We start from the raw sequence: 16489 nt of genomic DNA, 5'->3' as shown, positions 1-16489 counted from the left end.
GTAAACTCACCACGTTGCGGGTCTACAAGCCGCAGCATGTCCTTTTCCACAATATAAATGTATTGGATGCAGTAAATCTGAACACATGTGGATTTACCTGTGTGATTAGAACACAGTGCTTTAGACGAAATAAAAATACGCTGTTACTTCCTGACCGTGGGAGCGTAGCTCTAGAGACTAGTGCTTCAGTCAGTTTTTTTCGATAGTGTACCCCATATACGGAGCCTGTGCCAGCTATATAGGTGTCACGGCGCACATTGGGCAGCTAGAGTTGCTAGGAGATCTGGTGAGTGTGAAATGTTATTAATGCCGGTGAGAAGCTTGGCGTGAAAGCCTGTCGCTGACTGTGTCTGTACATTGCTAATTGCCGCTCCCCGGACACACTCATTATGTAGCAGTGGTGTAATTGTACTTTCCATATTGAATCGGAAAGCCTCCATGCCATTTACATCAGTCTTGTTCTTTCAGATGTTACATCCACTACACAGTGACTTTGCACTGAAAACATCATTTTTTTATGTGTAAAACTAGTAATAGTTAAATAACGAGAGGACATTTTTCTATTACAGATTCCAGAAAAGAGAAAGATCTACGTGGAGCTTTAAGGGCAGAAGTTGAAAGGTTAAAAATAATTTCTCATTCTTCTCTTGATTTATGCAGCACTTTACTTTTGGCATCACCCCTATGGGTCCTTGTCTACAATGCGGCTCACAATCTAAATTCCAAATTAACCCCTTAGTATGTTTTTTGGGCAGTCTGGGAGTAAACCCACAAAAACACAAGAGGAGCATACAAACGCCATGCAGATTTTATCCTTGTTTGAACTGAATGTCAAGGATGACCATACTAACTACTGAGCCACCATAACTTCGCTAACGTGGAACATGTTGGTGATCAGAACTTTTTACTTTTCATTGAATTCATATAAATCTAAATCAACCTTATCGGGAATCCATGACAAGGTTTTTGCTACCCCACCCAGCATGATGTGGGGACAGAGACCATGATTCCAGCGATGTGTCACATGTGTCAATAGGTGGCAAAAACCTGGTGGTAGATTCCCCTTTAAAGGTTTATACCAATTTCTACACAAATCCTGTGTACCTATGAATCAGAGCTTAACCTCGAGCTAAAGCCAGTCATTCCTGTGTGGTTTTTCCTGTATTGTGAAAAGAAATACAATAAATATAATTGAACATCCTCGTTTACCTGGCAGGAAATGTTCTCATGTCTTTGCCGCTTCTTAATGTTGCCGATCATTCAATACCTTTTTAATGTCTTAACTCTCTACATTTCCTTAAGCGGAGGTCAAAATACTACTGTACAAATCTAATTTGCGGGTGGTTTTGTGTCTGGGGATTGGGGCGGATTAGATTGTGCAGAATTGTAAACTCCTGTACTAAAATATATTATTGTTTTCTTCTATTTTAGGAAATTAAATAAAGAAGATGTTGTCGTTCTGGACTCTCTCAATTATATTAAAGGTGACTGCTTATCTTTTTCCAATGTATTTTGCTTAAGGAATAGTAAAATGAATTTAGCTAGGTGTGATGTCTCTGACCCATCAACCCATAGCTATAAGACTGTTGCCTAAAACATGTTAATTATCTTGTATTGTCAAGACAAGTGATCATCAAAGCTTCCCAAGAATAATGAAGACAATGTGTGAGATGTCTAATGCATAAGCCAAAGAGGTAAAGCCAGTATAATGCTCGTTATGTGTGCAGGTACACTATACATATGGCTGGTGGTGACATAAGATGCCAATAGCTTGCATTTTGATCAGTGCTAGAAGCATTAATTTTCTATTAATAAGGTTGAACAGTCATTAGTTGTATGATACATGGAAACAGCAGATTTAAAAGGATTCCTGGCACTCTACAATTAATGGTCTCTCTGAAAATCCACCATAATCATTAGTCTTAGGCTGGTTTCACATTTGCGGTTGTGTCCGCAGCGTTTCTTCCGCAATTATCCGCATGCGTCGTGTATTCCTATATTTAACATTAGGGATGCATGTGTCTGCGATCGGTTGCGTTTTGCCGCGTTTGACGATACATACGTTGTTTCGTCGTTTGCGGTTTGGCGCGGTAAACGCTACATGTAGTAATTTTAGAGGTGTCAATTTGCCGCCTAGAAACGTATGCGGTTGTTAGCGGAAGGAATGCGGCAAAAAAACACATCACTGTCTATGTGAACACATGCGTTGCATCACGGGAAAACATGTCTAGACACTGATTAGCCACCCCCCACATACAAAATGATAAAGGGAGGGAGTGGACATTTGCAGGTCACTATACAGCAGACTGAGAAGCAGACCAGACAGAGGAAAGATCCTTGGAGGAAACAAGACTCTGAACAATGTGAGTATATCAAAGCCAATGCCTTTATTTTCTATGTTCTGTCTCTATATGTCCTAATTTCTGCCATTTTTTTCTTTCTGCATGCATTAGAATGTCTTCTTCTGAGGAGGAGCAATGTCCTGGGCCTGCACAAGCCGAACATGTCAGTGAAGTGAGTACTCACCTCCTCAGATTGGTAAGTATTCACTGTCACATCTACACATATGACATTTTTTTTTTATCCTTTTTTTAGAGCACTTCTTCCACTGCGGCAGAGGCTGAGCAGGAGCAGCGGGTTCACGGTCGGGTGGCAAGGAGGCAGCGTGTAAGTATACCTGGCTGACTGTTTATTGTATCCTCACTTTACTATTCTTGAATGTTCATTTCTTTACATTTTTCTTCTGGACTACTTTTTTTTTTCTTGTCTTTCAATATTCATGCCAGTTTTCTGACTCTGTTTTCTTTCTTTTTTTTATATTATGTCTCCAACATTAATGTCTTTATTTATTTTTTAGGTTCCAGAACAGGATGAGGACCTCATTGAAAATGACCTCCTTATCTCCTTGGTCCATGAGCGAGTCCCGTTGTGGGACACCCGGGTTCCGCAGCACTCGGACAACGTGACGATCCGGCGGCTATGGAATGAGGTGGCCAAAGCGATGTTGGATGGCTGGGACAATGCCCCTACTCGGGTCCGAAATGCATTTTGTAAGTATTGCAATATGGTGTGCTGCAGCAGTGACCTTGGCCGGGATCCCACAACTGTGTGTGATGAGAGAAACTCTCAGGAGTTTCTCTCATCACACGCAGTTGTGTGAGCACGGCAAAAAGTCCATTAACCATTATTTTTTGTTTTTTCAACAGTGCTCAAAGTCAAAACACGTTGGCGTTTCATGAAGGATCGCTTCAACAAGGACCTTCGTGTTCCTAGTGGTTCTGGAGCAAGGATCCGAAAATATAAATGCCACCGCATTCTGGTATTTTTTAGACCGCTCCTTGCCCAGAGAACGTGAGTATTTTTTCGGTCTATTAGGTTGTGTTGTATTGCCATAATCTGTATGTTTCTATTCCACAGGAGTTGGCATTTTGTAAATGTTTGGTATTTTTTTTTTCTTTTTTCACAGCACATGGAGCTGCACTCTTGACCCTGGTTCTGGAGCGGTCCTTCATCAGACAGCCACGGACCCATCCCAGCCATCCAGCAGCGCTGCAGCAAGTGGGCCTGCCACACAAACTGGAGACCAGGAAGCTGGTCCATCAGGTGTTCCCCTTTCCCAGTACTCTGCCCCTTTTTGGGGGGGCTCTTCCCGGCAGCGGCAGAGGGCCTCGGACAGGTCACTCATGCCCGAGTTTTTGCACTTGAGCTCGGTTTTTGACGATGGAATCAAGGCGATGGATGACCGGCTCGATACTGCCATTAGCCATATGAATACACGTATCCAGGAGGTCACCAAAAGCCTTGACCAAGTAAAAGCCGACCTCCAGAGGCCAGCACATCATTTTTTAATCAAATTGAACAGGGCATGTCGGAACACCTTACTCCTGATCTCCAGCTTAGTGTCATGCATGCCTGCCTTGCCAACAAAGAATATATTACAAAGTATTGAGATGAAATTTTGTTTCTGACCAAATACTTATTTTCCACCATCATATGCAAATAAAATGTTAAAAAAACAGACAATGTGATTTTTCTGGATTTTTTTTTCTCAGTTTGTCTCCCATAGTTGAGGTCTACCTATGATGTAAATTACAGACGCCTCTCATCTTTTTAAGTGGTGGAACTTGCACTATTGCTGACTGACTAAATACTTTTTTGCCCCACTGTGTATATATATATATATATATATATATAGCAAGGGGTCGCAATTTTAAGACAGTGGTGTGTAGACATAATTGTAATATTGATTATTAATTAATTTAGTGTATTAATTTGCTACCTTGTATTCTTAACAATGTCATTTAGTCCCTCTGTTACAAGACTATCCAATATGATTTATGATTCCCAATTAACTAACTATTTTCTGAAATCTATTTGGTATGCGGTATGGATTTTTCTCTATTAACCCCTTCCCGACCTTTGACGCCACGTAGGCGTCATGAAAGTCGGTGCCAATCCGACCCATGACGCCTATGTGGCGTCATGGAAAGATCGCGTCCCTGCAGATTGGGTGAAAGGGTTAACTCCCATTTCACCCGATCTGCAGGGACAGGGGGAGTGGTAGTTTAGCCCAGGGGGGGTGGCTCCACCCCCCCGTGGCTACGATCGCTCTGATTGGCTGTTGAAAGTGAAACTGCCAATCAGAGCGATTTGTAATATTTCATTGAACTGTAAACTCATGGGAAACTGCTGCGGATCCGCAGCGTTTTCCGCAGCGTTTTCTGCAGCGTGTGCACATACCTTTAGAATTAGGCTATGTGCACATGGTGCGGATTTGGCTGCGGATCCGCAGCAGTGTTCCATCAGGTGTACAGTACCATGTAAACATATGGAAACCAAATCCGCTGTGCCCATGGTGCGGAAAATACCGCGCGGAAACGCTGCATTGTATTTTCCGCAGCATGTCAATTCTTTGTGCGGATTCCGCAGCGTTTTACACCTGTTCCTCAATAGGAATCCGCAGGTGAAATCCGCACAAAAAACACTGGAAATCCGCGGAAAATCCGCAGGTAAAACGCAGTGCCTTTTACCCGCGGATTTTTCAAAAATGATGCTGAAAAATCTCACACGAATCCGCAATGTTGGCACATAGCCTTAGGGTTAGGGTTGGAATTAAAGTTGTGGTTAGGGTTAGGGGTGTGTTGGGATTAGGGTTGTGATTAGGGTTATGGCTACAGTTGGGATTAGGGTTAGGGGTGTGGGGGGGTTAGTGTTGGAGGTAGAATTGAGGGGTTAAGACTGTTTAGGCACATCAGGAGTCTCCAAACGCAACATGGCGCCACCATTGATTCCAGCCAATCTCGTATTCAAAAAGTCAAATGGTGCTCCCTCAATTCCGAGCCCTGACGTGTGCCCAAACAGTGGTTTACCCCCACATATGGGGTACCAGCATACTCAGAATAAACTGTGCAACAATTACTGGGGTCCAATTTCTCCTGTTACCCTTGTGAAAATAAAAAAATGCTTGCTAAAACATCATTTTTGAGGAAAGAAAAATGATTTTTTATTTTCACGGCTCTGCGTTGTAAACGTCTGTGAAGCACTTTGGGGTTCAAAGTGCTCACCACATATCTAGATAAGTTCCTTGGGGGGTCTAGTTTCTAAAATGGGGTCACTTGTGGGGGGTTTCTACTGTTTAGGCACACCAGGGGCTCTGCAAACGCAACGTGACGCCCGCAGAGCATTCCATCAAAGTCTGCATTTGAAAACGTCACTACTTCACTTCCGAGCCCCAGCATGTGCCTAAACAGTGGTTTACCCCCACATATGGGGTATCACCGTACTCAGGAGAAACTGGACAACAAATATTGGGGTCAAATTTCTCCTGTTACCCTTGGGAAAATTAAAAAATTCTGGGCTAAATAATTATTTTTGAGGAAAGAAAACGTATTTATTATTTTCACGGCTCTGGATTCTAAACTTCTATGAAGCACTTGGGGGTTCAAAGTGCTCACCACACATCTAGATAAGTTCCTTTCGGGGTCTAGTTTCCAAAATGGGGTCACTTGTGGGGGGTTTCTACTGTTAAGCCACATCAGGGGCTCTGCAAACGCAACGTGACGCCCACAGAGCATTCCATCAAAGTCTGCATTTCAAAACGTCACTACTTCACTTCCGAGCCCCAGCATGTGCCTAAACAGTGGTTTACCCCCACATATGGGGTATCAGCGTACTCAGGAGAAACTGGACAACAACTTTTGGGGTCAAATTTCTCCTGATACCCTTGGGAAAATAAAAAATTGCAGGCTAAAAGATCATTTTTGAGAAAATAATTATTTTTTTTTATTTTCATGGCTCTGCGTTATAAACTTCTGTGAAGCACTTGGGGGTTCAAAGTCCTCACCACACATCTAGATTAGTTCCTTTGGTGGACTAGTTTCCAAAATGGGGTCGTTTCTGGGGGATCTCCAATGTTTAGGCACACAGGGGCTCTCCAAACGTGACATGGTGTCCGCTAATGATTGGAGCTAATTTTCCATTTAAAAAGCCCTTCCGAGCCCTGCCGTGCGCCCAAACAGTGGTTTACCCCCACATATGGGGTATCAGCGTACTCAGGACAAACTGGACAACAACATTTGGGGTCCAATTTCTCGTATTACCCTTGGCAAAATAGGAAATTCCAGGCAAAAATATCATTTTTGAGGAAAGAAAAATTATTTTTTATTTTCATGGCTCTGCGTTATAAACTTCTGTGAAGCACCTGGGGGTTTAAAGTGCTCAATATGCATCTAGATAAGTTCCTTGGGGGGGTCTAGTTTCCAAAGTGGGGTCACTTGTGGGGGAGCTCCAATGTTTAGGCACACAGGGGCTCTCCAAACGCGACATGGTGTCCGCTAACAATTGGAGCTAATTTTCCATTCAAAAAGTCAAATGGCGCGCCTTCCCTTCCAAGCCCTGCCGAGTGCCCAAACAGTAGTTTACCCCCACATATGAGGTATCGGCGTACTCGGGAGAAATTGCCCAACAAATTTTATGATCCATTTTATCCTATTGCCCATGTGAAAATGAAAAAATTGAGGCGAAAATAATTTTTTTGTGAAAAAAAGTACTTTTTCATTTTTACAGATCAATTTGTGAAGCACCTGAGGGTTTAAAGTGCTCACTAGGCATCTAAATAAGTTCCTTGGGGGGTCTAGTTTCCAAAATGGGGTCACTTGTGGGGGAGCGCCAATGTTTAGGCACACAGGAGCTTTCCAAACGCGACATGGTGTCCGCTAACGATGGAGATAATTTTTCATTCAAAAAGTCAAATGGCGCTCCTTCCCTTCCGAGCCTTACCATGTGCCCAAACAGTGGTTTACCCCCACATGTGAGGTATCAGTGTACTCAGGAGAAATTGCCCAACAAATTTTAGGATCCATTTCATCCTGTTGCCCACGTGAAAATGAAAAAATTGAGGCTAAAAGAATTTTTTTGTGAAAAAAAAAAGTACTTTTTCATTTTTACGGATCAATTTGTGAAGCACCTGGGGGTTCAAAGTGCTCACTATGCATCTAGATAAGTTCCTTGGGGCGTCTAGTTTCCAAAATGGGGTCACTTGTGGGGGAGCTCCAATTTTTAGGCACACGGGGGCTCTCCAAACGTGACATGGTGTCCGCTAAAGAGTGGAGCCAATTTTTGATTCAAAAAGTCAAATGGCGCTCCTTCCCTTCCAAGCCCTGCCGTGCGCCCAAACAGTGGTTTACCCCCACATATGAGGTATCAGCGTACTCAGGACAAATTGGACAACAACTTTCGTGGTTCAGTTTCTCCTTTTACCATTGGGAAAATAAAAAAATTGTTGCTAAAAGATAATTTTTGTGACTAAAAAGTTAAATGTTCATTTTTTCCTTCCATGTTGCTTCTGCTGCTGTGAAGCACCTGAAGGGTTAATAAACTTCTTGAATGTGGTTTTGAGTACCTTGAGGGGTGCAGTTTTTAGAATGGTGTCACTTTTGGGTATTTTCAGCCATATAGACCCCTCAAACTGACTTCAAATGTGAGGTGGTCCCTAAAAAAAAATGGTTTTGTAAATTTCGTTGTAAAAATGAGAAATCGCTGGTCAAATTTTAACCCTTATAACTTCCTAGCAAAAAAAAATTTTGTTTCCAAAATTGTGCTGATGTAAAGTATACATGTGGGAAATGTTATTTATTAACTATTTTGTGTCACATAACTCTCTGGTTTAACAGAATAAAAATTCAAAATGTGAAAATTGCGAAATTTTCAAAATTTTCGTCAAATTTCCGTTTTTATCACAAATAAACGCATAATTTATTGACCTAAATTTACCACTAACATGAAGCCCAATATGTCACGAAAAAACAATGTCAGAATCGCTAGGATCCGTTGAAGCGTTCCTGAGTTATTACCTCATAAAGGGACACTGGTCAGAATTGCAAAAAACGGCAAGGTCTTTAAGGTCAAAATAGGCTGGGTCATGAAGGGGTTAAGCTCAGACATAAATCATAGTTATGCTCCATTATAAAGTTTCTTGATGAGCCATGATTATGCCATTTTTGATATTGTATCTATGCTTATTAATTCTACATCTAATGGATTATGTTGTTCTCCCTACCTATTGAGGATTGCAGTCATATACCAATAGATATAGATGTAAAGGTGCTTCTCACAAAATTAAAATATCATCAGAAAGTTACCGTATTTTGCGGATTATAAGACGCACCCCGAATTTTGAGGAGAAAAATAGAAAAAAAAAAACTTTATTAATTTTTTTTTAAAAATGGCTGTGCTTTTAATAATCTATGCGTCTTATTGCTTACCGGGTGGTGGCTACGGTGGAGCAGGGTCCCAGGATCGCTGCTGGAGGAGGCAGGAGTGGAGCTATGCTGCAGGCTGGGATGAGAGGGTGTTTGGATGTGTGCCGATGTTCGTTGGTGCGGGGGCTCTGCTGACATTTTGTGAAAGCCCATAGCCCCCGCACTGTTTACTATGCGGTGGACTGCGGGAAAATGGTAGTGTGGTGTTGTACCAGGGGAGATTGTGGCAGAAACTTATAGGCCGATTTATTCAGCTTTAAACCAGAAAATGTTGCAACTTTTGCACCAATCTGCGCATAGTAGTTGTAAATTTGACTTTAGGACAGTCTATAAATGCTCCCTAATTTATTATGTGATATGGGCATTTTAATAAATTTATTGCAAAACCAAATTGCCATTCTGAATAAATATGTCCCAAAGAGTTGCGAGATGGTCCAGCAAATAAAATCCTCAGTGCAATTTAAAAGGTGAATCCTCCTCCCCAAATCCCTTCTCATTTGTGCAACACACAGAAGGTGTACAGTGAAGGAAATACCGTAATTATTTGATCCCTTGCTGATTTTGTAAGTTTGCCCACTGACAAAGATATGAACAGTCTATAATTTTAAGGGTAGGTTAATTTTAACATTGAGAGATAGAATATCAAAAATAGTATCCAAAAAATCACATTGTATAAATTATATAAATTTATATACATTTTAATTAATGGATCTTTGAAAAAAAATAACATGTAATCACAAATGGGTCATACTGGAATAATATGTTATATAAGCACTGTAAAAGCATATGGACCAATGGCCTCATTTGAATATGTGATAATGGATAAAAGCATATGAATTAATAAATGCAGATTAGAAGGTATAATGCCAATAAAAATGACCGCCCTATGGCTGGTTTCACATTTGTGTTTAAATCCGCAGCGTTTTAAACGCATCCGCAAGTGGTGAAAAAAACGCATGTAAACGCGTACAAACGCTGCGTTTTTTAGACGCATGCATTGTCGCATGCGGTTAAGAAAACCGCCGCGTTTGTACGCGTTTACATGCGTTTTTTCCTGCGTTTGCGCTTTTGGTATGCATGATGAGAAATTTCACAAGCTGGTTTTTGTTCATTCTGCTTCACAAAAATCGGAATAAAAAGGAATCAAAAATGTCACGTGCCCGAAATTGTTACCAATAAAAATGTCAACTCGTCCCGCAAAAAACAAGACCTCTAAAAGTGAACCTGGAAATTATAGGCCAGTAAGTCTAACCTCTATTGTTGGTAAAATATTTGAAGGGTTTCTGAGGGATGTTATTCTGGATTATCTCAATGAGAATAACTGTTTAACTCCATATCAGCATGGGTTTATGAGAAATCGCTCCTGTCAAACCAATCTAATCAGGTTTTATGAAGAGGTAAGCTATAGGCTGGACCACGGTGAGTCATTGGACGTGGTATATCTCGATTTTTCCAAAGCGTTTGATACCGTGCCGCACAAGAGGTTGGTACACAAAATGAGAATGCTTGGTCTGGGGGAAAATGTGTGTAAATGGGTTAGTAACTGGCTTAGTGATAGAAAGCAGAGGGTGGTTATAAATGGTATAGTCTCTAACTGGGTCGCTGTGACCAGTGGGGTACCGCAGGGGTCAGTATTGGGACCTGTTCTCTTCAACATATTCATTAATGATCTGGTAGAAGGTTTACACAGTAAAATATCGATATTTGCAGATGATACAAAACTATGTAAAGCAGTTAATACAAGAGAAGATAGTATTCTGCTACAGATGGATCTGGATAAGTTGGAAACTTGGGCTGAAAGGTGGCAGATGAGGTTTAACAATGATAAATGTAAGGTTATACACATGGGAAGAAGGAATCAATGTCACCATTACACACTGAATGGGAAACCACTGGGTAAATCTGACAGGGGGAAGGACTTGGGGATCCTAGTTAATGATAAACTTACCTGGAGCAGCCAGTGCCAGGCAGCAGCTGCCAAGGCAAACAGGATCATGGGGTGCATTAAAAGAGGTCTGGATACACATGATGAGAGCATTATACTGCCTCTGTACAAATCCCTAGTTAGACCGCACATGGAGTACTGTGTCCAGTTTTGGGCACCGGTGCTCAGGAAGGATATAATGGAACTAGAGAGAGTACAAAGGAGGGCAACAAAATTAATAAAGGGGATGGGAGAACTACAATACCCAGATAGATTAGCGAAATTAGGATTATTTAGTCTAGAAAAAAGACGACTGAGGGGCGATCTAATAACCATGTATAAGTATATAAGGGGACAATACAAATATCTCGCTGAGGATCTGTTTATACCAAGGAAGGTGACGGGCACAAGGGGGCATTCTTTGCGTCTGGAGGAGAGAAGGTTTTTCCACCAACATAGAAGAGGATTCTTTACTGTTAGGGCAGTGAGAATCTGGAATTGCTTGCCTGAGGAGGTGGTGATAGCGAACTCAGTCGAGGGGTTCAAAAGAGGCCTGGATGTCTTCCTGGAGCAGAACAATATTGTATCATACAATTAGGTTCTGTAGAAGGACGTAGATCTGGGGATTTATTATGATGGAATATAGGCTGAACTGGATGGACAAATGTCTTTTTTCGGCCTTACTAACTATGTTATGTTACTATGTTACATGACTCTGTGGACCAAAATATGGAAAAATTGTAGCTCTCAAAATGTGGCAACGCAAAAAATATTTTTTGGAATAAAAAGCGTCTTTCAGTGTGTGACAGCTGCCAATCATAAAAATCCACTAGAAAACCCCTTATAAATAGAAATCAAACCCCCTTCATCAACTCTTTAGTTAGGGAAAAATTAAAAAAATGTATTTATTTCCATTTTCCCATTAGGGTTAGGGTTTGGATCCCTTTGGGGTTAGGGCTAGGGTTAGGGTTTGGATCCCTTTGGGGTTAGGGTTTGGATCCCTTTATCATCTTGATGGTGGCTTAGGGTTAGGGTTAGAGTTTGGATCCCTTTATCACCTTGATGGTGGGGGGTGGCTTATCAGTGTCTAGACTTGTTTTTCTCTATGGAAACGCATGCGTTCAAAAACGCAACCAAACGCATGTGTTAAAAAATGCATGCGTTTACATAGACAGCAATACGTTTTTTTTTACGCAATCGAACACATGCGGTTTTTTTGCGGCAAAAAATCACCTCTAGAAATTACTACATGTTGCATTTCCGCGCCAAGATGCAAGCATCAAAACGTTTTTAATGTTAAATATAGGAAAACACGACACATGCGTTTATATGCGTTAGGCTACGTTCACATTTGCGTTGTGCGATGTTGCGTCGGAGACGCAACGCACAACGCAAACAAAAACTCAACAAAACGCACGCTAAAACGCAGCGTTTTGCGACGCATGCGTCCTTTTTTTGCCGAAATTTGGATGCAAAAAAAATGCAACTTGCTGCGTTTTCTGCGCCCAACGCTTGCGGCAAAAAAAACGCAGCACAACACATGTCCATGCGCCCCCCATGTTAAATATAGGGGCGCCTGACGCATGCATCGCCGCTGCTGCGCCCGACGCAACCACACAAAACGCTAATGTGAACGTAGCCTTACAAACGCAGCGGCAAAAAACGCAAATGTGAAACCAGCCTAACACTGTATCATACCCCCACAGTCAATTCGTCTACCCGCATGGTGTGAGGATCCTACTGTACTCCCACTCCCAGCAAAGTATGGTGATCCCAACCCAGTATTACGCCCCAGCTGTGATCCCTACACAGCATAATGGGTCCCACATAGCCCTCCATAGAGTATAATGCGTCCCTCATAGTCCTACATACAGTATAATGGACCCCACTTAGTCCTACATGAAGTATAATAGCCCCACATTAAAAAAAACCCTCTCCTCTCCCTGGTCACCCACTACTCCGGTCTCTGCACCAAGCACTGCTTCACTGCTCTGCCCACTGGGTGCAGAATAGTTAGGTCGTTTCTCCTTCTGCTCTGAGACGTTAGATGCACAGGGAGAACGATGGCGAGCGAGCGTCAGCTGACATTGCCTCCTTCATCATTGCTTTCAACTGTATGTGCACCCTGGATGCCGATACAGTTGAAATTGCGATGTCTGTCGCAGGCCAAATATAATCACCCTGAGGGCCCGAGTTTGCCATGAGTTATAGGGTAAAAGTGATCTTAAATTGTATATCCAGTCCCCTTGTAGTGATCACAGCCTCTTTTTCCTTTTAATCTATGGGATGTCCATAATTTGTAGTCTAAACAATAAACTGGTCTAAGCAGCATTTGCTATCAGTAAATGGAGAACAGCCAAAGATAATGACAGACAGCAGATGGTTACTACATATTCAAGACTGGTGAGAGTAGATAATGAGTCCAGCTTATTAAATAACCAATTACCATAAAACCTTCTGTCTGAAGTATGTAGAAATGACCTTTGTTCTAGCGACTTGCTATGAAGATAATGTTAGACATAATAATTACATGAGGCTTTGGATATTCTGTCATGTCACCCCTTCTTGATGCTGTGTATGAACATCTGCGGGTTGTGTCATGACCGGTGAAGTTCACCTGATATTTAGCAGGCCCGTACTAGCCTTTTTTTTAATATGCTAACATGATTAAGGACATTTGCCACTGCTTAAAAAAAAGACTCCATGATCTAATGAAGTCTTCTTTATGTTGCTTAGTGTTGTTACTGCTTAATATTGCTATTTTCTTGTTATTTAATGGGATATTTCCAGTATATGTACTTGTGGTATATTTACAGAATATTCCATACATGTCTGATAGATGTGGGCTTCACCCCTTACCCTACTCCCACATGGTTAGGCAGTTAACAGCCACCACATTCGTATAGTGAATGAACAGAGATTAGGCTCTCATTTGACATTTTTGTGAGTCAGGGCAAGGTTGTGGGACCCTTGTTCGGCTGATAGACTGGTCCAATCACTGGGATTGCACGGATCAGACATATGGCATACCTGTAAAGGTGCCATATATGTACATTACAACTCTCTAAAATTCACAGAAGCAGCAAACTTTGTGAAAACCAAATTTTGTGTCGGTCTCAAAACTTTCCATCATGTCCATACATTGCTTAGTTCTGGTCGCTGCCAGAGCAATTTTCAGCTGATCTGTTGTAGTATCGGATCCCACCAATCTAACATTGAAATGTCATCAATTGTTACGTCCTGGACAACCCATATGGAGTGCATGTCTTCAGAAACACAAACTGGGCACTATTTATTGCGCACTAAAATATACCGTACATCCACTTTTTATTGTAACAAAAGTAATTTTTCATTTATACACAGCCCAATCCTAAAGAAACTGGTGAAACATCTGTGTAATAAAAAAAAAATGCTGATTGCACATCTATGTGAATAACATGAAGGTTCTAATTTCCAAAAGCGTGGCTTGGGATTTTTGCTGTTCTGGTACCTGGGGGCTCTGCAAGTGGCCAAATGGCGATTCTTCACTTCCAAGCACTGCCATGTGAGCAATTAGACTACGTTCCCACAATGAGCTTTTGGTGAGCTTTTGATGTTGCAGATTTTCTGCAGCATTTCTGCACCCATTAAGTAAGATGGGTTACATGCCTTTTTTTCCGAAAACACGCTGCGTCCAAAACGCCATTGTAGGAACGTAGCCTAAGTTTCCAACCACACTTTGGTTTTAGTCACAATCGGGAGTTATTGTTTTCTAAATTGCGGATTCCACTTTTTACAAATATCCCTTGTAAAAATAAAACACTTGTACCTAAAACAAAAGTTGTGAAAAACTTACAATGTTTAACTTCCAAATCCAGTAAACTTCTGTGAAGCATATGTGGGTCCAAGATGGTTGCTGCAACTCTAGATTCATTCTTTGAGGGGTGTAGTTTCCAAAATGAGGTAACTTGTGGAATTTTTTTTGCTGTCTTGGCACCTTGATGGCTTTGCAAATGCGACTTTTCCACAAACAATTCCACCGCACTTTCCCTATTGTGCCAAGCCTTGCGCCCAAACAGTAGATTCTAAACACATATGGTTTATCAGAGCGTTCAGTAGAAATTGCTTGACCGCTTATTTAATACATTCTCTCTCAATACAGCTTGTGAAAATTAAAATTTTGAGGCTGAAGCATAATTCTAGCTGAAAGAATTTAATTTTTCATTCAACGTTGCATTAATTCCCGTGGCACATCTAAGTCTCTAAGAAACTTTCTGAATGTAGTTTTAAATACCTTGAGGGGTGCCATTTTTAAAATGTTATCACTTTTTGGGGAATTTTCTGACTTATAGGCCCCCTCTAGTAAAAAAAAAAATGCTTGCCTCATAACTTTTCAAAAAATCTAAGAAAAATTGCATTAAAAAGGGTTGTCCACCACTCGAACAACCCCATCTCAATTGCTCTATTCCACCTTGTAAAATAAAAGAAGTCATATACTCCCCCCACAGTGTCGGCACTCGGGCCACTATGACTTAATTACACGTGAGCCCTGCAGCCAATCAATCAGTGGCCGCTTCTTTCAGGCATAAGTGACTTTCACAGGAATTCAGAGAGCAGCAGCAGCTCTCACTTGTTCCGGGTGTTGGTTTCACGCAAAAAAAGAGAAGGGGCAACTGCAGGGCTCATGTGGCATTACAACGTCACACCCCATAGACACTGCCCCAACAATGGAGGGGAATATAGGCCTTTTTTAATTTTACATGAGTAATATAGCAAATTAGATAGGGTTATCCGAGTAGTGGACATTAGCTATTAACTATTTGTGTGGCATGACTATATCTGTCTGTTGAAAGGGAAAAAAAATTGAAATTGCAAACTTTTCTAAATTTTTGCCAAATTCCTGACATTTTCATAAATCAATGCATGTGTGTGTCATGATAAAACAGTCTCAGAAGTATTCAAAAATTAATGCACATGTCAATTTGACAATAAGCCTTTGTCAGGAAGGTGAAAACAGGCTTCGGTGGTAAGGAATTAAGAGTTATACAGATTGAGAGCAAAGTCTACATCCATTCTATGTGACAGCAGACCTGAATCTTGATGGTGCACACTGTCACGATTCCCGATTATTGTTGGTGCGATCACGTGCCGACTAGTCTCATCAGGCCCAAGCAAATGCCATTTCAGCTTTTAGACCTACTGTATGTAAGTGTGAAATGGGTTATTGAGACATTGGAGTTAACTGCATGTTGAGTTAAAAATCTGTCTCCTTACGTAAAATGGCTATTGGGTCTCAACAATACATCTACAGACATGTCAGTATAAATCATACATGGCCCATTGGTTTCCTATTCCAGCCTGAAGCCAAGAGCTAAATAATTAAAGTGCTGCACTGTCATACATGATGATTCTCAGGGGAGGATTGTGAGATTTCTGCACACCAGTGATCTATTTGGGATTGCTATAGTTAGCTGTAATCTTGATACAGCTGTCTATCCTTACGCAGACTATGTGAGCAAATGTGGAGGTCGATCTATTTAGATATTCAGAGATTTCTGCATATAAGTATATTAACACTGTGTTCCGTGCACTCCCATTTTATATTGTGTTTACATATCAGTAAGTTTAGTGATTGGTTTTACATAGTGTTCGTAATATCACAAGGAAATGGCAAAGACTAGTCTAATTTACAGCACCATGACCCATCAGGACTAGTGGACATTGAACACAGTGTGCCGGCACAGGCAGATAAATGTCTTGCTTAATCACAATCTGCAACTTAATTTCCAAGCCATTTATTATTTATGCATCGACTAGCGGCTTCTGT

At 41.3% G+C, this 16489-nt stretch overlaps 1 protein-coding gene across 2 annotated transcripts in view; it reads left to right on the top strand.

The window, feature by feature from the left end:
• The window catches only part of KTI12 (KTI12 chromatin associated homolog), a 92406-nt gene that overhangs the window by 37069 nt on the left and 38848 nt on the right, over nucleotides 1-16489 (top strand). For both annotated transcript variants that reach the window (XM_069765546.1, XM_069765545.1), the window contains exons 3-4: nucleotides 570-621; nucleotides 1432-1484. In XM_069765546.1, coding sequence (XP_069621647.1) covers nucleotides 570-621; nucleotides 1432-1484 — 105 coding nt within the window. The remainder of the gene's footprint in view (nucleotides 1-569; nucleotides 622-1431; nucleotides 1485-16489) is intronic.

Source organism: Ranitomeya imitator, chromosome 4 (genome assembly GCF_032444005.1).
Source record: "Ranitomeya imitator isolate aRanImi1 chromosome 4, aRanImi1.pri, whole genome shotgun sequence".
In the NCBI taxonomy this organism is placed as follows: domain Eukaryota; kingdom Metazoa; phylum Chordata; class Amphibia; order Anura; family Dendrobatidae; genus Ranitomeya; species Ranitomeya imitator.
Note: the sequence above shows the minus strand (reverse complement) of the source record. Positions and strands in the feature narration are given on the sequence as shown.